The 26,351-nt window shown below is 44.8% G+C and overlaps 2 protein-coding genes across 3 annotated transcripts in view; both read left to right on the top strand.

Moving 5' to 3' along the window:
- The window catches only part of LOC139306498 (mitogen-activated protein kinase kinase kinase kinase 4-like), a 30,480-nt gene extending 23,034 nt beyond the window's left edge, over positions 1 to 7,446 (top strand). The window contains exons 19-33 of one of the 2 annotated variants that reach the window (XM_070930374.1): positions 475 to 614; positions 815 to 909; positions 1,085 to 1,093; positions 1,867 to 2,045; positions 2,274 to 2,382; positions 2,767 to 3,063; positions 4,403 to 4,520; positions 4,816 to 4,986; positions 5,155 to 5,298; positions 5,614 to 5,748; positions 5,873 to 5,973; positions 6,080 to 6,229; positions 6,314 to 6,473; positions 6,610 to 6,749; positions 6,909 to 7,446. In XM_070930374.1, the coding sequence (XP_070786475.1) occupies positions 475 to 614; positions 815 to 909; positions 1,085 to 1,093; positions 1,867 to 2,045; positions 2,274 to 2,382; positions 2,767 to 3,063; positions 4,403 to 4,520; positions 4,816 to 4,986; positions 5,155 to 5,298; positions 5,614 to 5,748; positions 5,873 to 5,973; positions 6,080 to 6,229; positions 6,314 to 6,473; positions 6,610 to 6,749; positions 6,909 to 6,992 (2,032 nt within the window). In that variant the 3' untranslated portion in view covers positions 6,993 to 7,446. The remainder of the gene's footprint in view (positions 1 to 474; positions 615 to 814; positions 910 to 1,084; positions 1,094 to 1,866; positions 2,046 to 2,273; positions 2,383 to 2,766; positions 3,064 to 4,402; positions 4,521 to 4,815; positions 4,987 to 5,154; positions 5,299 to 5,613; positions 5,749 to 5,872; positions 5,974 to 6,079; positions 6,230 to 6,313; positions 6,474 to 6,609; positions 6,750 to 6,908) is intronic. The other variant, XM_070930373.1, reaches the window with a different exon arrangement.
- A 3,580-nt stretch (positions 7,447 to 11,026) lies between these two features.
- Positions 11,027 to 22,904, top strand: LOC139306774 (probable ribonuclease ZC3H12C). Its single transcript, XM_070930727.1, has 6 exons — positions 11,027 to 11,079; positions 17,651 to 18,537; positions 18,688 to 18,827; positions 18,915 to 19,149; positions 19,300 to 19,406; positions 21,337 to 22,904. Exons 2-6 carry the CDS (start codon positions 17,720 to 17,722, stop codon positions 22,902 to 22,904), a joined length of 2,868 nt encoding a protein of 955 aa, XP_070786828.1. The 5' UTR covers positions 11,027 to 11,079; positions 17,651 to 17,719.
- Positions 22,905 to 26,351: the final 3,447 nt, after the last annotated feature.

Below are 26,351 nucleotides of genomic sequence, written 5' to 3' on the forward strand. Positions count from 1 at the left end.
TTAAAAAGGTCTTAGATTGGTAGAAAACATCACATATCGAAATATATTTGTAGAGAAGTCTCTACTAATTACTACTTACTTATTTTAACATGAATGTACAGTTGGTGTATCATCATTATAAGAGTATGTAACAGATAAAATCATTAGTTGCAGGTGGATGAACAACATAGTTCCAATCTGTGTAAATATGAAATGAAACTAGTTCCACAACGTCTATCTATTAAGGGCATATTACCTGTTGATTTTATAAATGTGTGAATATTTGGGCTGAGCCCAGTTTTTGTGGTTTATGTGAGTAGTAGCATGCAAGTTGTGCCGAAAGCACAAAAACGCATATTTATATTCAGTAAAATATACAATGATAATCTTAAAAAAACAGAAAGAAAACAGCAAATTATATCGCATCAGTGTTCTGTCAGTGATCACCATTTGTTTCCACTGTGCTGGTTAATGTGGCGTTGTTCTTGGTGACAGTAATGTGGAGCAGCGCCCACTGTGGGACCGAGTGGAGAAGCTGCAGCCTCGGCCGGGCAGCGGCAGCTCCTCCGGCTCCTCCAACTCCAGCTCCCAGGCCAGTTCTGGTGACCGCTTCAGGCCACGCTGTGAGTCCCCTGGTACTGTACTCGGCTAAACATCTATTAACATTATCATTATTACTATAATAACAGCGTTCTTACTCATTACTATGCTGCGCTATCTGCTCACGCTCTAGTATGTTTTCTGCTGTTCTTATGAAGGCTCTGTTTCAGAGCCAGCTCTCTTTGCCCAGTTCTGTTTCCCCTCACTAACGCTACTTCCTTTTGTTCCCTCAAAGCTTCCTCCAAATCTGAAGGATCGCCTCTCCAGAGGCCTGAAAATATTCCCAAAAAACAAGATGAAAAGAACCTTGCCAGGCCTACTCGACCAGCTGTAAGTCCACTGTTACTAAAGTGCTGGCTAAACTCGTTTGATGCTGAATAGGTGAACTGTTTTTTTCTTTCCACTTGTGTTTTTCTCTGTCTTCTACTACTCTAATTATTCCACCACCTGGTGTGTGCAACTTCTCATGAATCCAATGGTTCGTGATTGTTGGGGAACCTCTTAGGGTGATGCGGTAAGCCTATTAAAAAAGATTACATAATCACATCTATGCTATGCTTGCACCATTGCCCCACTCATTGCATTATATGATAAAGGTTTGCGATAAAAGAACTGTTTCTCCTTTGTGAGGATTGGTTACTGTCCTCTCTGCCTGTGATGTGATTGCCGTCTGCTGGCATCTGTCCTCCTGCCTGCACAGTTCTTTCTCGCTTTAGTGCTTGTGGACGACAAAACGCACGCGGCACTAGAAGCGTTTAACCTTCTGCAGCAGCTTCCTGAGCCTGGATTTGAATGCGACCACATTTGAATGCAAACACACACCTCCTGTTTCCTTGTACTAGCCAGAATTTCTCCTAATCCCACCTGACTTTGTTGTTGGATAAACTGTCGCCTGTTTTCTTTGTTGAACACGTCAGGGAAGTATCCCTCCTCCCTTTCTTGCTCATCACCGACCTTACAAGACTGCATTATTAAGAGTCTGCGAGGACACGTGGACTAATGTGGGAATTGGAAAACAATTCAAGTATGATCTGATCTATTTAAGTTGAACAGTTATATGAAGTGAGGAGGGATGACTTCAAGGCTCCTTTCAGATTGTCTAGAAAACGAGAGCCTGTTATTTTGTAATTTCATAGAATTAAAGTATATGAGTGGTGCACCAAATTTGCTCACCTGCTCTAAATTGTACCAAATGTTGAAGCTATTAAGGCGTCATTCTAGACAACCTGAGTTTTACCCAAATATCAGAGGCGAGTTTGTCTAAGACTTCCTTACTGTTCCTCGTAGGACCTGACGGCTCTGGCCAAGGAGCTTCGTGCGGTGGATGATGTGAGGCCTCCCCACAAGGTCACCGACTACTCCTCCTCAAGCGAGGACTCGGGCACCACCGACGAGGACGACGATGAGGAGGTGGACCAGGAGGCGGGAGACGAGTCCACCTCAGGAGCCGAGGACTCCAGGGCTGGGTAGGTAGAACTGTGTTGTTGTCCTTCGTATTCATCTTTCTCTGTAAGAAATGATTCAGTCACTTCTCTTTAGTTTCATATTTAAAAATATTTCCTTATCAGATAATATTAAAGAAATTGACCCCAGACGATGTACGCTGTCAGACTCATCATGGTTGCATGGCTTTTCTGCATGACTGTTAACGCTGGTCTGGTTACGGACATCAGATATTCCCATGGCTTCTGCAGGAGGCTGAGTAACGGGGAGACGGAGTCCGCTAAGACCATGCTGGTTGAAGACTCGGAGAGCGACCAAGCCACCACGCCCTGCAAGGATGGCACGCTGGTCATCAGACAGGTAAGAGGCAGAGCCAGGAACTTTGTTTTACATCAAGACAAGTTCTTATTTAGTTAAAGGCATATTCTGCTTGTATATAGTTGATAGAAATATCATTTTCCTTTTTCTTTGTCCAGTGTCAGTGTTGTTTATCCGCTCATCCTCCACCTTTTCCACTGTGTTCCTGTACATTGCCGAGTCTTTTTTAAGTTATTACTGTCATCATAGACTTACTGCTACGTCAGGTAGTTACAGATTGCATTTAATGCGACATGCACAGATAAATTTAAAGACTATCTTGGGAGTAAATCATAATTCGAGACAGCAGACCTGCAGCCAAACACACATCTCCTCCTGCTCTCCACCTGCTTGCTCGAGCCCAAGTGTGCCTGTCCTTGCTTCCAGAGCACCGTTGACATAAAGCGGTTGGTCAATCTCTCATCCTCCTCCTCCTCCTCTTCCTCGGCCGGCCCTGGTCACGGCCACGGCCTCCCAGAGAAAAACGGCTTTGCCGGCCGCATACACCACCTACCAGACCTTATCCAGCAGAGCCATCACTCCCCTTCCTCTTCCACAACCATCCCTTCCTCCTCCTCCTCCTATTCCTCCTCCTCCTCCTCTTCCTCCTTCCCCTCATCATCTAGCCATGCCAGTCCTGCCATGTCCCCACACAACCCCTTGGACAAGCTCACTGCCATAGAGGTATGTCACCCTCACATCACAAAGACAAACAACCGAGGAGTGGGCTGTTGCAGAGTGTACAGGCTTAGAGGTGCAGATTTGGGCAGTTGTTTTATCTAGTGTGTGTCCAAGATGGCGAAAGATTTACTGCTTCAAGACTAAGAATAATAGTAGAATAATAGAGAATTATTATTAAGTGTTCTTGACTGTCACTCTCATTGTATGGCCATCCTCTCCCTGGACGTGAAGCTAGGTAAAATAAATTATTTGCAAATGCTGTTTTGTTTACTTATTTTAAGCAGGATCTTAATATTTACCTCTGTAGAAACACACCTTCATCTCTAAGCCTGTACATACAAGCCTGTCCAGACCTTGATTGTTAGTCAGAGCCTCTCTGTGCCCTGTCCTGCCCCCCTCTGTCCCCTCCTGGCTTCACTCTCTGGCTCTCCTCTGCACCCTTCTGGCTTGGCTGGCACCTGGTTTGAATCCTCTGAGGGGCCTTTCACTGCATTGCACTGTGTTGCTGCTAACACTGACGCCTCCTGGTGGTAGAATGTGGTTATGGCATTGGGGGAAACTGAACTGGAGCTTCTCGGGTTGAACAAGCGTTTCTTAGCAGTACATGGCATTAAAACCACTTTGAGTAGTCTTTTGGGTGATGGCACGCCTGGTGTGATGGTAGGGGTGAAATAGGATAATATATTTAAATGTTTAGTGCGCCAAATATGGAATTGACTGCAAATCCTTAAGCACGACAAGCATGACCTACTTAAAGAGAAGAAATCTAATTTATTTTTAATGATTATTATAGATTACTGCCTCGTTTGCGGGGTGACACATAACCGTGTTGCATCTTGGGTGGTGGAATTACGATCCTCTGTGCTTTTATTAGGAGCAGCTTTTTCCTCTTAACGCTTCTCATCAGCCGGCGTTTGGATCATTTCTCATTTCCCTCAACACATTTTCTTCTTGTCGCACATGTTGTTTTTCCTCCTCTAACATTTCTTTTGCCCTAGTTTTCAAAACAACTAACAACATAACTGCACGTCATGTTTTTCATTTGTTTTGTTATCAACTTGAATTGCGGTGCCAGCTATGTATTCCCAGTTGTTTGTGTCATAGAAATGTAGTTTGATTGAACACAGTTGAGCTGAATGCTGTTTTATTTGCCCCCAGAGATAGAACTGTAACTCATATGTTCAAATTGAAGGGGCCTGTTGCTATTGTAGTTTATAAATTGCAAATCAGTGTAACAAATATTTATGTCTTGGTTTGGACCAAAGGCTTTACTATTAAATGCAGTTTTCTGCTTTTTATGCAGGCTAAGTTCTGTTTTCTAAACGTCTTAAATCTTTGTCAGTCCCAGTCAGAAAGCAACTCCATGTCCAAACACAAGTCTTCCTCTTCCTTCACTCCTTTCATCGACCCTCGTCTTCTCCAGATCTCTCCATCCAGCGGCAGCTCCCTCAACAACATGGGTAGGTCAACAACTAACTGTGTTTATTAGTAATTATAAACTGTTGAACGTAGCATGCTCCAGTTCCCCAATGAGGGAGTGTTTCTGAGCAGTGGCTTCTCCCCCACGCACTTTTTCCAGAACTGATAAAGAAACTATGTTGAAACATTTGAGCTGAGATGATGAGTCAACTGTGCATTAAGGGGTTATTTGCAGTAGTACCCTGTATAAGAGTGATGTAAATAAACTGCAGCACCATATGTTCAAACCGGGCACCAGGTTGTACATTAACAATTTAATCAACATTTGGCATTTAGCAGCATTTGGGCAGGACGGACGGCTGGCGGACCCGCTGAGGTCGGACCCGTCCCGTAAAGGCTCCGTGGTCAACGTCAACCCGGTGAACACGCGCCCGCCCAGCGACACGCCGGAGATTCGCAAGTACAAGAAGAGGTTCAACTCTGAGATCCTGTGTGCTGCACTGTGGGGTAAGTGTATCTCAGAAATCAACACGTGCTGCATGTTGACCACTGGTAGGGAGTCATGGTCTTGCTTAGAAACACCTCAGCAAGGCTTGTAAAACCTGATTATTGTACTATGGTATCCATCAAAGCTCTGCTAACTGTGGGTGTTTCATCTATGTGTGCGTGTTCCAGGAGTGAACCTGCTGGTGGGGACAGAGAGCGGCCTGATGCTGCTGGACCGTAGCGGTCAGGGGAAGGTCTACCCCCTGATCAACAGGCGCCGCATCCAGCAGATGGATGTCCTGGAGGGACTAAATGTCCTGGTCACTATATCGGGTACAGTGCGCATGCTCCCTTTGGCTACTGAACACATTTTTTTTTTTTTTGATTCATTTTCAATCAGGTAGAAGTGACGAAGGTTCGGATGCACCAGTGGGTGGTTTCACTCGTTGGACTATTGAGAGTTGAAATATATTGCCACACTCTGACTCATCTTGAGAATGGACAGAAAACAAATGCATAATTGTCATTTGTTTGTCATTTGCAACACTGACTGCTATAAACATTCAATTGATTGTAAAACAATTATGTACGAGGTTGTCTGATCGTCACTCGCACTACTGTCTCTCAATCAAACTCCACCTCCTGCAGGTAAAAAGAACAAGCTGCGAGTGTATTACCTGTCGTGGCTGAGAAACAAGATTTTGCACAACGACCCTGAGGTGGAGAAGAAGCAGGGCTGGGTTAATGTGGGCGACCTGGAAGGTTGCGTCCACTACAAAGTCGGTACGTTTCCATCTCTATCCATCTCTAAATGAGTAATACACACAGAGAGCGTTACACTTGACCAGGATTTGTTGATAAGCTTCACTAGCAGTCATGAATGACTCACTTCTCCTTTTCATTCCAGTGAAGTATGAGAGGATTAAGTTCTTGGTGCTGGCCTTGAAGAACGCTGTGGAGGTGTACGCCTGGGCACCCAAGCCCTACCACAAATTCATGGCCTTTAAGGTGAGCGTGGTCCCAGGATGGATCTAGATCTCTAATTATTCCACCAAAGACTGGCGTTTCTAGTTGTTACTCCCGACTAACTTATTTACTCATGGTTGGTCTTTAGTCTTTTGGGGACCTGGTGCACAGGCCTCTGCTGGTCGACCTGACGGTGGAGGAAGGTCAGAGGTTAAAGATCATCTATGGCTCCTGCTCAGGCTTCCACGCTGTGGATGTGGACTCCGGTGCCGTCTACGACATCTACCTGCCCACACATGTAAGCTCTTTGCTCGGTCTGATCATATCTTGTTTTTCATGACTTGCTTTCCTCTCTTAACTCTTCTTCCTCTTTCTCCCGCAGATCCAGACCAGCATTCAGTGCCACGCCATCATCATCCTGCCCAACACTGACGGGATCGAGCTGCTGGTGTGCTACGAGGACGAGGGCGTCTACGTCAACACCTACGGACGCATCACCAAGGACGTGGTGCTTCAGTGGGGAGAAATGCCAACTTCAGTGGGTGAGTGGGGCCAAAAAACGTTCTAACTAAGTTAGCTAACTGTGGCGCCTCTTTAAGCTTTGTAACGGCAATAATGTTAATGAATCCGTGCAGCTCTAGTCATACCCTTCTGTCACCTCCCTCTGTGGCTGAGCAGCCTACATTAGGTCAAACCAGATCATGGGCTGGGGTGAGAAGGCCATAGAGATCCGCTCAGTGGAGACGGGCCACCTGGACGGCGTCTTCATGCACAAGAGAGCCCAGAGACTCAAGTTCCTGTGTGAGAGGAATGACAAGGTGAGAACATAACTCTATTTATTCTCTGCCTCCTTCTTTGTTTCTGTTTTTCTCTATTTCTTAGAGATACATCACACCCTTTACCTTCCAGAGTTCAACCCGCCTGATCAGAAATGCCTTTCAGCTCATGTATCTTTGCCTTTGTCCCCCGTCTGTCAGGTCTTCTTCGCCTCTGTGCGCCAGGGCGGTGCCAGCCAGGTGTATTTTATGACCCTGGGACGCACTTCCCTCATGAGCTGGTAGTCGACATCCCGCCACGCCGGCCAAACACGACGACCATACCTAAGCAGTGGCCAACAGATGACGATTGTGACCGTGACCGACGACGATGAAGACGAGAGCAGCCTTGAGCCCGAAGTGGAGAAGCATCTCGACGGAGGGAACGGCTTCCTCTTACCTGCTCGGGGCAAACAAACAACGGATTGGACTGTAATCATGAAAAGAAGCTAGGGATGGGTGTGTGTGTGTTTGGGGGCGGGGAGGTGCGTTCTGTTTGTGTGCATCGTCACAAGTCCACTGAGTGTACTAGCAAACTATATTACGACAACAGAAACCCCCACCGGCCTCCAGGCCCCCCCACCCCACCCCAGCCCAACCTTTGAGCCGATCACCTCCTCCTCTTCCTCTGCAGGACGTGGGATCTGTTGCCTGTTGATGGTAAATCTTTATGTGTCATAGTAAAACTTTGCATCGTGTATGTGTGTGAACGGAGGAAACACTGAGCATGTGAATAACTGACAAAAGTGTGTGTTTGTCTGAGGAGACGACAGGAGGCTTAAACGTGGCCGTCGCTGTATCGAAGAAGGCGAATACTGTACGTGCCACACCTTGAGTGTAGCTGTTTATAGCTGTGTTTAGGCAAAATTAACTCTTAATTCCCACCACGGTAGATTTCCACGTCAAGCATGTCATTTAACACTAGTTCACAGCCACAGCTTTCCTAACTTTGCTTGACATGTAGATCTGCCTCTGTGTCTTCACTTTGTTTGCCTTCTCCTCCTCCTTAAAGTGAAGATTTTTTTTAAGGGACCTTCTTGATATATCCATTAAATACAGGGTACTGGATTATCAGCATGTACATACTAACTACATCAACCTCGTGGGCTTCAGACTCTCCCAGGTTGACTTTGACCACATTGCCTCACGTACTGTAGGTTATGTCGGACAGAAGTAGCCCTGTTTATGACGGCATGTTGCTTTGGTGTTATCGACACAATTAGCCCCAGTTTTTCATACACTGTATATTTTGTATGTGACTCGCTGCACATGAATAATGTAAGAATGCAGGACACACCCATAGATGAGTTTTAAAGGAAAAATTCACCCTATTTAGCATCAATCTGTAAGTGTTTTGGTCAACCGGCTTTTCCCTAATCTGCTTTGTCTATTTCAGTCGCTCATTTTCACACAGTCAGGTCTGTTTGTTCTACTGGAAATATAAAAACACAACCACCAAAACCACAAGTGGACCCAGAAATGTGACGTGCATTACCAAAAGCTTTTATTTTTTGTTGTTGTTTTTTTCCAGGTGGATTTTTCCTTTAACATCAGTCATAAGTAGGGCTAGGATAAACTGTGAATTAGACATGCAGAATTTAGCAGGTGGCCATTAAGGTAGCATGGGAGGCCAGTGGGCAGAAGTGACCGAAAAGGGAATGAAGGCATTGTGCATAAATCTGGAGGGCTGAAGAGAAGCTTTGAACATCACACGCCACAAAGGGGAGGAAATCAGGATCAGCTAATTGCCCACCGTTTGAAGCCCCTATTCACATCTACGATCATCCAACACTGTATTTTGAAGGAGACTTTAGCTTAACGATTGCTTTAGAGGGGGCTCCAGCTGATTCAAACTGCTCAAAGTCCTCTGTAGTTTTTGACAAGTTCAAAGTGAAGATGTTTAGATTTTGGAGTCTAAACCATGCGATTCAATATAGGACCTCTTTTTTTTGGCCATTTTGGGCTTCAGACAGGCAGTTAGTTTGTTCACTCGGTCCAGTCCGGATTGAAGAGACGCATACATTACACTTTAACTGGATCATTATTCCATCCCAGAATTTTAATTTCTTAATTTCACTTCTCTTCCTTTCTCATCCTCTAAAACCCGATTGACAAGACTTGTTTGTCACTTCATGTTCGACCGTCTCATGTAAATCCACCCTGGCTGTGTGTGTGTATGTATGGATGAGAAAACCCAATAACGGGAATTTGCAAGCTTTCACTCACCCCCTCCCCACCCGCCCTCCACCTGAACTCGACTCTTAGATCCTGCTCTCAGTAAGGGTGGTGCCTTCAATGTCCACTGCTGAGAGCTTCAGAACATTTGGAATGAGATGCTTTCACTGTCTGATCATCTGTGAAAAGCAAAGAAGGCAAAAAGTTCTAATAGCAGTGTTACAAACCACTTCAGACGGCGCAAACTAAGCGGCATATTTTTAACTCTGACTTAGTTTTTAGTCTTGTTTCTGCAATTTTATTATGTAACCCTTCAGATAAGTATGCGACTGCAGTGGTTTTTAAATTGTAATGCACACCTTATGTTGAAAATGTTTACAGAAGCAATTGTTTTGTTAAACCAATGTGCATCGATATGAATATTTATGGTTTATTTTGAGGGCAGTTTTTTCCCTGTTTTGTATTTTGTATTATTCCCTTTTTGTACTATCATTTAGACGTTTGTGTACAGGAATAATCGACTTTTGCTCACGTTATGAATTACACAAGTCTCAAGTGTGATTTCACCTGTGATTTCACCGATTCCTCTACATCCTGCATTAGTGCACAGTGTGCCCCTGGCTGTGTGGCAACGTGGATCAAATGTTTTCTACCACCCAGGTGCCAGGTGACATGTTTCCCTCAAACGTCTCTCTGCCATGCCTCTCTAATTTATGTCCTCTCTGTGTGTACTATGGGAATTACTGTATTTTCCTGAAGGTCTTTTTTTCCATTGAATAAAATCAGAAGTAATTTACAATGCAGTGTCATTATTTTTAATAGGTTCGTTTGGACAAAATGTGATTAACTGCAAGTGTCTGAACCATAACTATGCCCTATGTGTAGGTTATTACCTCCATACCAGGCATTCAAACGCCACATTCCAAACATGTTTCATGAGGAGTGTAACTTTTTTTTAAATGGTCACAATCTCTCCCTGATGCCTCTGGGGTCCTTAGTTATTCTGCTTTATGCAGTTTTTGGAGGTTGTAAATTACATTTTACTCCAAGTACAAACTACAGTACTTGAGTATGACTTGAGTGTGATTAATTGAGTTGTATTTAAGTGTCACAAAATACCTATAAAACAGAAATAGGAATAAATTGTCATCACCCACTCATTACTTAAACAAGGTTCTCCTGAGCTCACATGCATTCCTTAAATGCCAATTTAAATGTCTCTTTTTCCAACAACCATTTTGTTGTGAATCGTTCATATCCATCATCTCAGTCACATGTTTTATATTATCAAACACAGTTTCCAGTACAGAGGACAATAAAAAAAAATATCCTTATTTTCAAATTCCCCTAAATCAAACACTTTTTTCTTTTGTAGATTAAAAATCACACAGTAAAATAATCATATTTAATTTCACAACACATTTGCAATCTCGTTTGAATTATAATCCTCTTCCAGCATTGTCTCCTTTACGGATGATACATCATTACAAAAAGTAAATTTACTTCCCACCACTGAGTATGATACACTTGAAATTATGCAGCTTTTTTTTTTTTCAACTCTCAGCCAAAATAAAACTGTTTCCAATCGTGAGGTAATTAAATCCAGTGAGGAAAATACCCCATTAAATCTTGATTTAAACGCAGCAAAAAAAGTGCTTGCCATTATTTATTTTCACCACAAGATGGCGGCATTGCGAACCACACGGCCCATCCCACTTCATATCACTTACAAACACGCTAGCAGTTTAGTAAAGCTAGCCTTGATACTTCACAATACAGTTTCCTGTTTTCGCCGAAAATATGGCTGTCTCAAACTTTATTAAAAACATATGGTAAATTATCAAAAGGGAAATATATTGCAAGGGGGTTAATTTGAATACAGCTTCTGGAAGCAGGGTGCCATCCTTTTTTCACGTCGAATTGTTATTATGCTAAATGTTAAAATGCTTCAAAACGTAATTGAACCACGAATTTGCTTTTAGTTTGAAACACCGTCAGAGCGGAAGCCGCGCCGTTACTCTTTTCACCTTGACACATTTTGGCTGGGTCACGCTGCAATCCAGCCGGATGTTTTGCGTCGCCAGTATGTGATGGGGGAAACATTTGCTAATTTTAATCACAAAGCTAATCGTGCGGCCTCAGCGGCGGGCCTGACCAAGTGAGTAGCCGTATACAGCGTTAGCCGAGCGGACTTGTTTTGCTGTCGGAGCCGCAGGTTGGTGTGTGTGAAAGCTGCAGGGAGGTCGTGACTGTGTTGGTTTGCAGTGACCGTGCACGCCGCCGCGCGCTCCCCGACAAACATAATATAGTTTCTGTAGATTGCAGCCCCTGCAACAGGCGGAGGACGGTCGTGCTGCTGTGTTGTTTGTCGCCTGGTTGACTCGAAAGACTGTTTTTAAACGAGGGGATGTGGAGTTTGTGTGCTCTGGAGTGAAGGAGGCCTGAACAAAACACACGCTTCCACGAGTTGACCTGGTGGATTCATGAAGGGGTATAGGGGCTGTAGACCCCGTCGTGTGTCTTTCCTCCACCTGTCTTGTGTTCATTTGTATGTGCTCTCTTTCGCTCTGATCGCTGTTTGTTTGCTACACAGTGGTGGTGGTAGTTGCTCCCTGAGGATCTGAGCAGTTGCAGTCCAGGCTTGGGTTCGCAGCTTTTGATGGGTAGGGGGGTGGGAGTGGTGTGAGCCCGAGCTGCAGCAGCTGTCCCCATCCCATGAGGCTTTAATTTTATCCTCTCCTTTAACTTCTCTCTATAATCCCTAACTTAAAGTGTGGACTGGAGATCTGGCTGCTGCTATTACTTTTGTCTTCTCCAGTGCTCTTTGCAAAGGGCCCTTTATTAGTCAAATAACCCCTCTTAGCCTATATATGCATGAGATCTGGCTTACATCCCGTAGTTTTATCAGTCATTAAGTCCACTTGCAAAGATAAAAAGTCTTCTTTTCTTTGCGGTTATAAAGATGTGACTGGTCTGAGAGCTGCAGCGGTGGTGTTTCGGGCCCTTGGCTTTCCACAAAGGCTTCAGCTGTTCAGTTGTCCACGTTAGGAGTATTGATTTGAATAACTTAATCTGTACTGGCTGTTTTTTTGTGGGTGTGTGTCTTTTTAGTGCTAGGTGGAAACGCAGGGGTCAGAAGACAGGTCAGAGAGGTCATGAGGGTCCCCTTCTGTCTGCATAGACCTGGGTCAGCTAGTACATGCTGATCATTTTTAGTATTTGTTTTAACCTGCCCAGAACCATGTTATGCTGAAAAATCAACTATTTTGTTGCATCTTTCAAGCAAAAATGCCAAACATTCACTAGTTCCAGCTTCTCAGTTGTGAGTAGTTGCTGATTATCATTGTTTTTAAGTGAGAGTAAACGAAACATCTTTTGGATTTTGGAAGCAAAAGCAATTTCAAGATGTCGCCTTGAGTTTTAGGAGCTTGTGCTGGGCATATTTCACAGTCTTGTGATGTTTTTACGGAGCAAAGATTAATCAGGAAACTGAATCGATAGTGGAAATAATCATTAGCAGATTAAAACAATGCTGCAGAGATTTCGTTTCATGCTTTCTGGACTACTCAACAAACACATCCTCTGTGTCTCTGCTGAACTCAGTAGCTTAGGTTTTGTTTAGTGTGCATGCGCTGTTATCTGTCTCCAAAGAGGAAAGACGATCGTCCTGTTGCTGCTGCTGCTGCTATTGTTGGGAGCAACATGCACACACGCACACACACCTGTTTATTAGGACAGATGGTCTACAGAGTCCGCCTGTGTGCTTGGATCCTGTGCAGTTGGTCAGCTGTTGTGTTTCCCCCTTGTCACCCTTATCTGACTGGGCGAGCTGACTCCGAGCACATTTTTATTTAATCAGGCAGTTGTTTTCCCGTTGAGCCACTGAGTCGAGAGAACACTTATTTTACTTGGCGAGTCGACTGAGAACACACAGAGAAACTGTCTGACTGCTTTATGGCGCTTTTGATTACATACTAACTTCTTGCTGCCAAGATAAATTCTGCTGGATGTTGAGTCTTAATCTCTCCAAATGAATATTTCAGTTGGCAGACATGTTTATTTAAACTCTGAGGCTGAATCACACTGAAACTATTCACAACTTGTGTTTTAAAATGTTTGAAATATGCCCAATACAATTTCTCAGAACCCAAAGTGACATCTCCAAGTATTTAAATTAGAGCTGCAATGTTCATAATTATAATATGCAATATTGTAAAATAATAGAAACAAATAATAACACTGTTATTATATTGCTTTGGATATCATGTTGATGTAAAAGTGACTTTTTTTGTTGAAATCATTTAAATTCATTGGCTCCATAATCACATAAAAGACAGAAAGGCAAAGATTTGTGCTTCCGAGTCATCTGCCCCAAGTGTGCCACAACAATGTGGAACAGGTCCCCTCCTCACACTCATTGGGACATAAAACTTTTTGATGTCCCTCACCCCCCACACTTGTCCTTTTTTCCTTTCAGCCCAGCCACACTCTCCTCTTTCCTCTTGCACTCTCTTAAAGGCCACGCTAGTCTTTCAGCCAGCCTTGGTCTTTTCTTTCTATGTTGAACCCCCCCCCCCCTCCACCACCACCACCACCACCACTACCCCCAGCCAGAGACAAAGACCAGAGAGTGACTGTGGTGCTCTGTAGCCAGGTGTTCTCCATTGCTGCCCCGGGCCTTAATAGCACCAGCCCTCACACTGCAGCTGCCCTCCCCAGCCTCCCATTGTGTAGCCCTATTGTTTAGCCGCCCACCCCTCGTTGATTCATCGGCCACACAGGGGAAGCCCTTTCAGACTGAGGAGTGGAGAGTGTGTGTGTGTGTGTGTGTGTGTGTGTGTGTGTGTGTGTGTGTGTGTGTGTGTGCCGGTGCACGTTGAGTACGCGTGCCTTGGGGAAGCTGGGTGTTGAAGGCATTCGCACCACAGCCACTCCTCCCTCCCTCCCTCCCTCCTCCCCTCGTCGCTGCGCTTCATTGTAAGGCCGCCCCGCTCTGATTGGTGGAGCAGCCACTCTAAACGAGGGAACGGCAGACATTGTTGGTCCATCTGTTCTGCCACTCATTGTTCAACTTGCCTGCTTCTGTTGAAGGAAAACAAAAAAACAGCTCTGGAAGACACTCGGGCGCTGAGGACTGAGGTGTTTGGCCGGAGGTGGATGCTCTGTTGTACCTGCAGCACAGACAAACGTCGGCCTCGGGTGTAGCAGCTGTGGGAACTTTAGGACTTGTTTTTCTGGGTTTCACCTGCAGTGTTTTCCAATCTGGATCTTAATCTGCAGATATGAGCTAACCTACTTTCCTGTCTGCATTGTTTGTTGATCTTTTGAGGTCTGGTAAGTGTGATGAAGTCCCTGCATGTTTGCTTATAACCTGACTTGTATTCTGAAATTGTACTTTTTAGCTTGCTGTTTAATTGAAAAATATTATTTTTGTGGCTGTTCTGATCTCTGTCTTGCAAAAGCAACTGTGATTTTTACTCCCTCTGACCATTGAGATGACGCAAAGGGCTATAGCTATAGCAGTGTTACCTGCACGACAGGTTGCTCCTTTACATCCAGCTGCAGCATCATAAATCATTTTTATGCTGACCTACCCAAATACTTAACTTGCTTGACCTAAGTTACTGGATTCCCCCGAGTTTGAAACAGACTTGAGTGTAGTTCAGAATAAGGGGAAGGTGCAGTCCAGTTTGTCTGTCTGAGAAAGGTTTTGGATGTGAAATAGTGCAGAAGAGAGATGACACAGTTTGAACCGTACCACTGAGCCCAGTAGTGACTTTAACTGAGCTTAACCACTAAATTACAAGAAATGTCATGTCAGAGTTTGTAGCACTGGACTTGGCTTGAGTCTGCAGCTGTTACACTGTCACTGCAGTCGTTTGAGTTTCAGTGTGATCTGTGTCAATATGAAACTTGATGAGGGGGATGGGCCGGTGTTGTGGGGTTTTGGGATTTTGGGGTTTTGGGGGGGGAGGTCACAGAAAGCAAGCTTCTTATCTGGGTCACATGAGGCTGCAGGAAGCAAACATTGGCTTTGGCTAAAGATGTTGGCTTCGGATAGCGCGTGCAACTTTCACATCTGACTGTGTCTCTCCTGCTGCGTCTTTATTCTCACTCTATTGGCTGTGCGGAGATAGGGGTGTGATTTGTGAGTGAAGGTGAAACACCAGTTGCAAGTACCGCTCAGCAGACATCTGTTGCCCTGCTGCCGGCGGGGAAAGCCTAGTGCACCATGTCGATGCACCAACACACACAGTATTCCCCCGGCTGATTATTCTGCCCGGAACAGCCCCCTTTTGACAACAAGTTTTGCACAGTGCCGGGCATGCAGCAATATACCGCCAGACAACCCCCTCTAGTCCCTGTGCCCCTCCTAGACCCCCCCCCCCCTTGAACCCGACACCCTTTACCCCCTCTCTCACCCATTGCACACACATACACGTTATACTCCAAACTACCACATACAAAGCGCTGTAAGGACTGTGTTACATATTCATTACTGCCTTCATCAAAGCCAGCAGTGCTGCTGTGTGTGTGTGTGTGTGTGTGTGTGTGTGTGTGTGTGTGTGTGTGTGTGTGTGTGTGTGTGTGTGTGTGTGTGTGTGTGTGTGTGTGTGGGAGCTGGCTCGCTGATGTTTGAAAGATGCACCCACTCAGCCTGGAGATGGTGTGATGAGGTCACTCTGCCGTTGGTCCGTTAAGACTAGGCCTGGGATTCCACAATGCACTGAATGCGTTATTCTGTGGACCACACTAGAAGACTTTTTAAAATCTGACATTGATAAACTTTATTTAATGACGACAATTAATGGCCTAACTATGTTTGCAGTTAATTGTAGGGATTTGTTGTGGGTGTTTCTTGTGGACATGCTCTGAAAACCTTTAAGTCATTTAGTTGTATTTGTCTGTCACAGGAAAAGGCTTATTTGATGCCTGAAGAATTTCAGCATAGTTAGATGTGAGTGACGATCTACTTGTTTGCATCCTTGGCTTAATGTCGTGTCTACGCAGCGATGATGTGCTGCTTGTTCTTTGGTTTGGATGATGTCAGGCCTTAGAGTAACTTGAATGGAAAGTTAGTTTTAGATGTGTCAGTTTAGACCATCAACAGAGTAGAGTGCGCATGAAATGTTCCCAATAGCCCCACTCTCCCCACAGCAGTATGAGTCATGTGAGGTAGACGTTGTGTATATTTGTGTGTGTGCACACCATCAGCGCTCGCATTGGTTGATGGCAAGGTCCCAGGCCTAATCACTCCTGCAGGTCTATTGTTGTCTTGGGTGATGGGATGGGTTGCCAGTGAGGCACACTTAAGCCCCCCCCCCCCCCCCCCCCCCCCACACACACACACACCAGACCTTTTTGTTGTGTGTGTGTGTGTGTGTGTGTGTGTGTGTGTGTGTGTGTGTGTGTGGAAGGCGGGTTGCTGACTGAATGCCGCAGCCTCTGTCTTGGCATTTGGAAGGGAGAATGCTTTTCAACAGCTGTAGCTTAGCAACAGTAGCTCAGCCGCGTTGCTAGGCAGCCCCTTTTTCATAAAATGCGCACTCACTAACCCCCCCCCCCCTCCCACCCACCATCTTTAAGTCACTTCCCCTTCCATCATCTGTTTTGTCCAGATAACGTGGGTTTGAGTTGTTTTTTGGGTTGGAAGATAATGAAGTCCAACCAGGTTTGTTGGTTGTGATTGTGCTTCGGGCAAAGTCTAACTGCATGTTTAAATTTGTACATTTTGCTAATATTGTTTCGTCCTGGAGGGTTTACTAAACCAAACCAAGAAAAAGTCCACAAAAGGAATTTAACACAGTGAAATACATATCCTTGTGTAGGTTTTTGTTTTTTTTATGAAATACTATAGATACTGAAACTTTCAACATCAGCAAACCTAAATTTCATGTAGTCCAGTCAGAATACATCAGGCCTGTAATTTTGTTTCTAGAGATTAACATATCAGTTTCATGATCTCAGCTTAACTTTCCAAAGTGCTCTTTATAATTTGTGCTCAGCTAAACCTTTGACACCAATCAGATTAGCCTAACCAGATCCTACGTCCTCTGTGCTTGAATGCAATGCGTGTATTGGCTTGGTAGGCTCGGAGCCCCTCAGCGTTTTAATGAGTGACTCCACCACCCCAGCGGGAAGAAGCATATGGACCTTAATTACCAGGTAGAATGGGGGGAGGGGCGTCTGGCCCCATCGCTAACGGCTTGCTGTATTTTGTTTAAACGGTTCACCCTCTGTTCCCCCTTAGATTAATGTGTTGTGGCGTGGCCCTATAAAAACACACTGGGGCTAGACTAAAAAAAAAACGCGGGAGTCCATTAATTAGGATGAGAGGCCCCATCAGCTCTTTGTGTCAGGCAGTCTGTGCCTCGGCGGACTCCCCAACTGCCCGAGACAGCCAGTCAGAGCCGTGCACTATTAGGGTGGCTTAGGCAAAAATGTTCCCAGGCAAATAAAGGTTAAAAAGTCAGATTTTCCTAAAATGACAGTCAGTGTTGACTTTGAATTATCATGTAACAGTACAGCCTGAATGCAAATTCTTTCCCAGACAGATATTTCAGTGGACTTCTGGAAGTGACATCTCAACATGTTTAACAACAGATTGTCTTTACTTTCATATCATTTTACAGCCCGGTACAGTATAGATGAAGTGATGCAGTATGTCAATCGGGACCTAATTTTGATGTATCTCACTCTCCCTCCCTCTTTCCTATGTCTTTCTTTAGACGCCAATGAGTCGCGCTTTGTGAGAGGGCAGCAGTCAGCCCCGCGTGCTGGATGTCTGTGACAGATCCATGGGCCAGAAGGACCATGTGGAGGCAGGAGCAGGCCACATCCTCGACTTGGGGCTGGATTTGGAGTATCTCCACGTAGCGGGGGCTGACCGGCAGGCTGGCGGTGCCGACGGGCCCCCTGCTATGGAGGAGCAGGGGGAGAGCTCTGGCAACAGCAGCACCGCCAATTCCCCTCCACCTGCCGCAGTGGAGGAAAACGCCAGGTCTGATGCAGAGCGTGAGCCGGCGGCATCTTTCGGCGCCACCCTCGCTGCCGACCTGGACGCAGGGGAGGGAGGGTTAACTCACAGTAAGAACACCCACCAGCCTCTTTGTCGGACCCAGTGTGTGGACTTGGGCACCGACGGTCCTCCTGAGCCCCCTGAGCCCCCGTCTGAACTCTCATCAGAGCTTGAACACAACACCTCTTCCCAGTCCTCACCCAGCTCCCCATGTAAGCAACTACCTGAGCCTACACCCAATTCCTCCACACCAGATCCAGCGTCCGAGCCCGGTGGGAAGGACTACCAGGTGAAGCTGGAGTTTGCCCTGAAGCTGGGCTACTCTGAGGAGACGGTGCGACTGGTGCTGTCCAAGCTTGGCCCCGACACCCTCATCAATGACATATTGGGAGAGCTGGTCAAACTGGGCACCAAGTCAGACAGCGAGCAGCCGGCTGGATCGTTAGCCTCTACCTCATCATCTTCTTCCTCCTCCTCTTGCGGTTGCTCCGATTTGCTGGACGGCCAAAGGTCGGACTCGCCCTGTCCTTCAGACTCTCTGTGTGACCAGGACAACCTGCGGCCGATTGTTGTGGACGGCAGTAACGTAGCCATGAGGTGAGCAGTGTACGGTAACGGTTTGAATAAAGACATGTAGTTCAGTCACTGTAAAATGTCATTTATTGATTCCATATGCTGTATTTTTGTACAGACCTATATTATAGCCCAACATGTTAATACCTTCTGTCTGTTAACTATGTTATGTAGCCATGGCAACAAGGAGGTGTTTTCCTGCCAAGGGATCCAGCTGGCTGTAGACTGGTTCCTAGAGCGTGGCCATCATGACATCACAGTGTTTGTGCCTGCGTGGAGGAAAGAGCAGTCCCGCCCCGATGCCCCTATAACAGGTCAGAGCAAGACACACATGCTGTTGTGAAATTTCTATAGCACAGTATTTTTCCTCAACGTTACTGTCGTCTGCCTCTCCCACACAGATCAGGAGATCTTGCGTCGTCTCGAGAAGGAAAAGATCTTGGTCTTCACTCCATCACGGCGTGTCCAAGGTCGGCGGGTGGTTTGCTACGATGACCGCTTCATTGTCAAGCTGGCTTACGAGTCAGATGGCATCATCGTCTCCAATGACAACTACCGAGACCTGGCTAATGAGAAGCCAGAGTGGAAGAAGTTCATCGATGAGAGGCTGCTCATGTATTCTTTTGTCAATGACAAGTAAGAGCCAGATTTTTGTCATTGTCAAACATGTTGGTCTCAAAACAATTGTGTCATTTTGATGTAGAAATACCCATGTAGCACAACTTTAGACAAATGTTTAACAGTCCCATTTTGTGTAAAGTCATGTGACTACTTAATCGTTGTCAGATTCATGCCCCCAGATGACCCTCTTGGGCGACATGGTCCCAGCCTGGACAACTTCCTGAGGAAAAGGCCTGTCATGCCTGAGCAGAAAAAGCAGCCTTGCCCATATGGTGCGTGAAACTTACTTACAGAGACAACTCAAAACATCATTCAATTCAACAATGCTTTATTCAAATAAACAATTCTTACACAAAACCAATACTGTGTGGTCAATATGCTGTGGATGACACAATTGGGAGACAGGCATGACTTTGCTCACCAGTCTGTCCTCCAAGACAGTGGCCAAACACTCACATGTTGCAGGCAAGGGGTCCATAGACATCTGAAACACAAACCACAGTTATACACAAATTCCCACATCAATACTTACCAGATCCAGTTGCACAACTATGACACAAGCTCACATTCAACCCCTAAACTGATCACCACAAAAGACGGCCTACAATTAACATAACTACTATCCCAGAGGCTCCTCTAAACAAACACCTCATTAGCCAGCCAAGTCATCTTAGGACAAACAATACAATTCACCTGTAGCACTTATTAAAGCTAGCAAGCCAAGCTACAAACTTCCTAAAATAATTTTCCACAATCCTACATCTACCATGTGCCTAAACAACCCAAGGCAAACAAGCTTCATGCCAACTTAACCACAAAAAGCCACACATCTTACTGAATTTCCCATACTGCATTTAAGGTTACAAAAAAAACATGCCTATACTGGAAATATAAAATGGCTAAGTGAAATATACAAACCCCAAGCTCACCGACTTCAACCAGTACCAGAAACTGGCAACCCCCTCACAAACCATGGAAATGCTTCACCACACTCTGTGGAGACCATAAGCTGGCCTCCTTTTGAGACTGATCACGTCAACCTACAGAGGGGATGCATGGCTTCTGCAAACTGACATGTGGCCACATGTGCCACTACCCACCTTAAAACTACAAACAAATGGATTTGCAAACCAATGCTGCACCCTTCAAATATCCACCACAAAAGTGCTAAATACTAAAAGCATTTAAGCATTCACAAAACCAAATGGCTCACCAACATACCCAAAACCAACTTCCCATTTGTCACAAGGTAACTCAGGGAGAGTGTCCACACAACACATTTACTTAAAATAACTTACTAAAACTAAGTCCGACACAGATCAAACAATGTAGTGTGTAGATCAGCCGTGTCAGTAATGCAAGGAGTGCATGGATGTGTGGTTAATGTGCTGTGGACGTGTTGAACTAACCCTAAAGAAGATGCTGGGTGAACGTCAGCATAGGAAAAGAGACTGAAGTGAACCGTGGGCCAGCTTTTAAACCCTGAGGGCCCAGGTGAGCTTAATCACCAGAGGACCCACCCATGTCAGCCAATTGCCTACCGATTGGCCAGACCAGCCTCCAAAACAGTGGGAGGGGCACAATCTAGCAGGATGCCATCAGTAAACTGCAGAGAATACCTCTACATGCCAACGCCATGATGACATTCATTTCAAATGACTTTTTAATACATTTTAAAGACCTTAATTGTTATTCATTTATCAACTTTTTTAAGACCCTGCAAAACTTACTCAGGATCATCTACAGACTAAACTGATCTTAAGTCGTTTAAGACGTTTCGTTACGTCAGTCTTTTTCAATTATACAAGCCAATCAGTTTTTAGCAAAATAACAAAAAAGGTAGTCGTATGGAATATGATATTTTACTAATAACATACATGAACTACTAATCTGCTTGGTCCCCAACCATTGCTGCTTGCACTTACATTTGCATTTTATTTTCAAATTACCATGTGTGCTATTTGATTGGATAAGAAATATTTTTTGCTCTTTTGCCTTTTTAAAAACAAACAATTGCTCAACAAATGCAAATCTGACTGATAGCATTATGTATGTGTGTAGTAGTGACAGTGTGTCTGTCTTCAAAATATTTAAACGATTGTGCAGGTTACATCACAAACCCTCATGTTGCATGATGTTTGTTGGGAGCTTCTGTATATTTACTGTGTAATGAAACTGAGAGCTTCTGTCTCTTTGCTCCAGGAAAGAAGTGCACTTACGGCCACAAGTGTAAGTACTACCACCCGGAAAGAGGTGCTCAGCCTCAGCGTGCTGTGGCTGATGAGCTGCGTGCCAGTGCCAAGACCTGTGTCACCACAAAAGCCCAGGGGGACACTGGGCTGGTGAAGAGCCACAGTGTGCCAGCTGGCAGCATTGAGGCAAAAAAAGGCGCCCAGAAAAGGCAGTCAGACCCTAGCATCCGAGCTCTGTCGTACAGTGATGCTGAGGAGAAGCTGCTGGCAAAAGGCAGAGTGGAAAGCCAGAAGAACACCATGTGTGGCAGCAGCAGTAGCAGCGGGAGTATAACCATGTCCCCAGCACCGGGAGGCGGCCCTCCATCCGGTCTTAGCTTTCCCCAGGACCAACAGTCCAGAGCAGCAACTCCTCATGGTATGCCAGCCCCCGGCCATGACCTCTACCCTCACTGTGAGTCTCCAGACTTGAGCTACTACTCAGTAACGCGTGCCTACTCTGGCCTGACCCTCTCCTCCAGACGGAGCCCAGACTGTCGCTTCCCCAATGACACAGACCTGCGGATAGGCTCAATGGGCTCAGCAGGCTCCGAATGCGGCAGTGAAAGCAGCGTGAGTTGCGGTAGCAGCTGCGACTCGTACGCTGAGAGGCCGTGTCCTGGATGCCCCCCAGACACCTTACTGGAAGACGGCGTCCATTTTGCTAATCCCCACGGCCGATTGTATCCCCATCATGCTACGTCAAACCATGAACTTTGTGGCCTTCATCCTGCCGATTACCCAAATATCCAACACAGCCACGCATCAAATACAGGAGTACACGGCTACCACCTGAGCGTGGCGCGCGGGCAGAGCTGTGCTCACGATCAGCCTCCGCCAGAGGCTCCCCCAAAGCGCCCTCTCTACCCCTTGCCCCCTCATCTCCAGCACCAGCCGCTAGCTGCACGCTCTAGCTGCCCAGGCGACTACCACTCTCTGCCCCAGTCCAACCCTCACCCCCCTGGCTCTCCTCTTGGCCGCTGCCTGGCTCCAACACGAGCAGAGAGTGTGTCAGACTCACATCTGTATGAACACCTCTCTACATCGCACCATCACCACCGCGCAAAAGCTTTGCCCAGCTGGGACACATACTACAGACAGCCTCCGTTGCCACCATCCAGGTATGAGCAGTCTGCCTATCAGAGCCTGCCAGACACACGCCAGTCATCCTGGCACGCCCCTCCCTGGGCACAGGACGGCTACGCCCAGCACCACTCCTCTCACCCAGCTCTCCACCCGTCCCCGACACATTACTTGAACCACCCGCCTCATCCATCCAGCACTTCTCTCCCCCCGTACCAGCCTCACGGCGCTCACCTGACTGTGCCCTCACACGCTCCTCCCTCCTACATGCCGCAGCACCCAGAATCCCCTGCACGCGGCCGCTATGGGGACGTGAGGGAGAAAGTCTACGTCAACCTGTGTAACATCTTCCCCTCGGAGCTGGTGAGCCGGGTGATGGCCAGAAGCCCCCACATCACAGACCCCCAGCAGCTGGCAGCCGCCATCCTGGCAGAGAAAGCCCAAACAGGCTACTGAAAAACAAAGCAAAATGTAATCTCCCATTCGAAAACAATAGCAGTTACGTAGTCTGTAGAAATTGGGAAACGCAAATTAGAATTTAAATTTACAACACTTGAAAGCACGTTTGGTTTGCACGGGGGAGTTTTAAATACTGGAATGCGAGAGCTTTTTCTTTTCTTATGACATTAATGAGACACTGCGTAAGTTTCCAAGGACATAAAATGCTGAAGATAATCCAAATCCAGCTCTGGTCACTGCGCAGCGACAAGTAAATCAACTCAACTTTGAGACGTGTGGAGAGATTCTATGACTTTGACACAAAGTGCGGAGATTGTTCTACATTGCCCAGCTATTCTTTTTTATTTATTTAGTAGCTTATTGTATCTATCTTTCACATGCATCAAATTTAAAAGGCACTTTTTTTTGTTTTACAGCCAAATCATAACCTAGTGGCTTGGTATCACAAACATCAAATATAACTGACATGAAGGATTACTTAATCATTTCCACCACCTTTATGGCCACATTCTGATTTGTATGGACTACACACACACACACATTATTGTGCATTGTACACTGTACTTACTCTCAGACCTGAGTCAAACAGTGTTTGACAATAGCTTTTCTTGCGTGTGTGAAGCCCCAGATGGATTGGATTTTCTACTTCTTAATTATAAAGAAAGTGTCACAGATAAGTATTCAAACTTAATTTCAGATATTCTTTTTTGTTTTTGTTATGTGGAAAATCCCTGTCTGGTACTCACATGACAGTTTCAAACTACTATTTGACAGAGGTCTGTGTATTATATTAATCTCTTTGTGTGTGTTGTGTGGCCACTTGTTGGTAAAAAAAAAAAAGGGTGTTCGAAAGATTGTCGTCTTATTTTAGATGACGTCAGTATTTTGGTCAGAGTTGTAGCTGTAGAGATGGGTGACCCTGTCGTGTGTACCTTAGTTTTAGTAAGGGACATCTCTCTCTCTCCTTCTCTCTCTTTCTCTCTCTCTCTCTCTCTCTCTCTCTGGACCTTTATTTTGGGTCAACTCTGGTATCTGCTACAGACAGAGAGCATCTGGTGAATGAAACATGTATGTATTGTAAATATATTTAACAGATTTCCTTGCTGTGCTTTTGGCTAACAGCGTCTACTGCCGTCTGTAGCAGATCCCAGCTGAATCCATGCTAGACGGAGAAAAACCTTGTTTGATACAAATTGTATCATTAACTAAGTCGCTGATGTTACAGTACATGGACTTGTTGATCTGTATTTATCAAACACTCTTGATGTATTGCTATATGAAGAAGTGCATTGACAACTGTTATGTTCCAATTGAGATGTTCCAACTTTTAATCTTGTGGAAATTGCTTTGAGACAATTATTTCACATATGTTATGAAACAAAAGGAGTTGTCTGCCTACTATGTTTAGGTATCACAACTTACTTATCCACGCTTTTGGGTTTGAAGCTGGCTTATTTTCTACAGGAGCTCCAATTAAATCATGTGACAAACATGCTTTGGTTTACTGGTTAACTGCCCATTTAAAGAACTGAAGTGAATTAGTTTGTTTTTTCACAGTGAGGTTGGGGTCAGTTCATTTTAAGCTTTTTTTTTAGTCCTTTAAAGTAAGTAATTATAAAACTTCATGCTTGAAATAATAGAGAATTGATGTTTTATCATTAACTATTCTATTGTTAAATCATGAATTGAGTTGTAAGACCCCAACCATGTTTGATAAGTAAAGTTTGGTATTTGGGTCAGTCCCGTATCCCAATGGCAGCCATTTTGAATGTCTGTAACACTCAAACAAAGCTCTACCTGGAGTATTTGCAAATATATAAAGACTTTTTGCCTCAACAAAAAGATGAGGTCTTTGTAGAGCCATAAATACAACCATAATTGTTATTATTAAAATATATTACTGCTGAGGCTACCTGAGCACTTACCAAGCTAATGCTAACATTTCCTTGTATTATTACACACCTGACCTGTTTCGGGGTGTAACCTGCCTATGGCCTATTGCATGCTGGGATAGCCCAAAAATTGAAATTTGGACATAACATTAGCCTATCTATGACTACGCTGGATTGCTGTATTTAGACCTAAATGTAAGGCCAGATTGGAAAGTTAGCCGACTGTTTATTGGTCTGGGTTCTTGGGATTATTTTGTTTTAATAATTAATTAATCAATAATTTGTGCTCGTCAGGTTCTAACATAGCTTGGTTGTGCTTGATCACGTAGAGCCCAACCAAAGTGTAACGCGAGTTCAAAATGGCCGCCAAGGAATTAAAGTCTGGAGAGTGAGCTCGTCGTACAGTTCATCACAAGCCAGCTACATAAAGCCCACTGGTTTCTTTCCTGTCCAACGTGTCACATTGTGCAAATAATTAATAATTGTACAATAACACGTGAGAGAGAACCTTTGTGTGTATTGAAGAAGCGCCTTCTCTCTGGCCTCCTGGCACCGTGTGTCAGTGTGGCCCCTGAGCGTGGGCCCAAAGTAATGCCTCTTCATGGCATTGTGCTTATGACACATCCAATACTCTGAACTATGTTCAGCTAACTGTTATGCATGTTTTGATTTGTTTTGGTTTCTGCATGTTTCCTTGTGTTTAATTTGTGTACATAGCTGTGTTTCTGTCCTGTAAGTTTGTCTTTCCGTTACTGTGACATGATGCTAGCTGTCGAGATGCCTCTAGGCTTACGTATACACAAGACTGGCTTGTTTTTCTGCTCGTTGATCTTTTATTGCATATATCAGTTGGCGCAACACCTCCTTTGACTTACAATATTAAGTCAAGCGGGAATGCCATCTTGTTTACTATAAAGCTTGACATTTACTCAAAAGGATCAGGAAGCATGTTTTAGAATGCGTCCCACTTTTCTCCAACATTGTTTGCTTTGGAAGCGCCCTCGGCTATACATAGTCATAATGGAAACCATTGTGATACATTGATTTCTGTGCTGTAGACATTACGATGCGAAACAGGCCACTACACTCTAATAGAAGGAATATCCTGTTTCAAATTATATTTACATTTTGCCAGTAGAGTAACAGTGTAATTAATAGATTATTGTTGTGAACATTTTCAACTGTAACTGTGATTGTTCATTAAAGAGAGAACTGCTATAAAACATGTGGTATCAATTGACATCGTCGTAGTTAACACAGGCTTGTTTTAAGTGACTATGCAAATTAGTTATTACAATAAAAAAGACCGTATTATTTCCCTGTAAAACTATAGATTACTTAGTATTAATTTTACTACTTTCCTTATGACAGAAAATTGTTATCTTAAAACAGTTCTTTGTAATCAAGCTTATAGTGGAAGCATGTGGCCAGTATTCAGATATTATAGTTGCTGTAAGTTTTGAAATACTACATCTGATTTTACCACGTCTTTACCTCCATGTTTCAGTCTAAACTGAAAGCATGATAAATTGGACTAAATACAAAGAGGCCC

This window comes from Enoplosus armatus, chromosome 24 (genome assembly GCF_043641665.1).
Source record: "Enoplosus armatus isolate fEnoArm2 chromosome 24, fEnoArm2.hap1, whole genome shotgun sequence".
Lineage (NCBI taxonomy): Eukaryota > Metazoa > Chordata > Actinopteri > Centrarchiformes > Enoplosidae > Enoplosus > Enoplosus armatus.